General features: G+C 36.0%; 1 protein-coding gene across 1 annotated transcript in view; it reads right to left on the bottom strand.

Annotated features, from left to right (window-relative positions):
* The window catches only part of CD109 (CD109 molecule), a 141,801-nt gene that overhangs the window by 49,200 nt on the left and 91,485 nt on the right, over positions 1–1,116 (bottom strand). The window contains exon 17 of the mRNA XM_012646038.1: positions 216–357. Coding sequence (XP_012501492.1) covers positions 216–357 — 142 coding nt within the window. The remainder of the gene's footprint in view (positions 1–215; positions 358–1,116) is intronic.

Raw genomic sequence — 1,116 nt, 5'->3', positions numbered from 1 at the left:
AAAAAAAAAACCTATCTCTCCCACCACAATTTGCATGTAGCTTTACCAAATACTATACTTAGATTCAATAAACATCATTCTAAAACAAAAACCTCTTGGTCTATTTAGTTCTGAATCACATTATGTTTGTACTTAAACATTAGAAATACATCTAAACTTATTTAAAACAAACACTAAACAAAACATATATAGCAAGGAACTTTATAAATTTTTACCCCATCTTGGTGTCTAGCCAAATCCAAGTCTCTGGAAAATGCTTTCTCACACGTGGATTGCTAACTGAAGAAAAGTCATGAATGTCTACCGTGTATCCTTCATTTTTCTCCACAAACCTCTCAGCATATTCTACACTGTCATCTATAAATAGACATTGACAATGGTTAGGAAAACAGTCACTAGAGAGAGTGAACTGTAAACTTCATGCAGAGTGAATGTCGATCACTTAAGAAGGTTTCAAGGGACATAATATACTAGTGAGAATATCAGGTTTCTCCTGTTACAGTGAAAAGGTAGAAGGAGGATTTCAGAAAAGTATTACTGACAATAGAATGAGTATTACAGTGGGCATCAGGCAGGAGTTGATAAGTAAAGAAGAACGAAGATGGGTAAAAGTGGAGACTGACAAATGGAAAAAGAAAGATGCTTGGAAGGTTATCTAGGATAGAGGATTATATGAGGAAAGCAAAATGTACCAAGCATCTTTAATACATAGAGGCAAATGACTTCATAAATCTTTAAGACTATCAAATTATCTTTTAAGCTTCAGGACAGAGGTTCAGGTGTCCCGTGGTGGCAAGAGCTGGCCCAAAGAGACCCTGGGGGCTTAGTATGGAATAACTGAGAACACCTGACAGAAACAGGGAATTCAGGGATAGAAACTGTGAAATTCAGGAATAGAAACTTTTGGAAGCCTTTCCAAATGATGTTAGTATAAATTTACCTTCTACAGTTAACTTCTACAGTTAACCATTCTCATTTGTACATTTCCTTCCATCAGAACACTTTATGGCCTCTTCCTAAAAGCACACTTATTACTGGGAGGCCAACTCTATTTAGCAGTTCAAAGAACTAGTATGTACAGATATGACCCTGCCCAAGAAGAGTTCATATTGATGA

Source organism: Propithecus coquereli, unplaced genomic scaffold (genome assembly GCF_000956105.1).
Source record: "Propithecus coquereli isolate 6110/MARCELLA unplaced genomic scaffold, Pcoq_1.0 Scaffold24, whole genome shotgun sequence".
Lineage (NCBI taxonomy): Eukaryota > Metazoa > Chordata > Mammalia > Primates > Indriidae > Propithecus > Propithecus coquereli.
The sequence above is the reverse complement of the archived record's forward strand: the minus strand, read 5'-3'. Positions and strand labels throughout refer to the sequence as shown.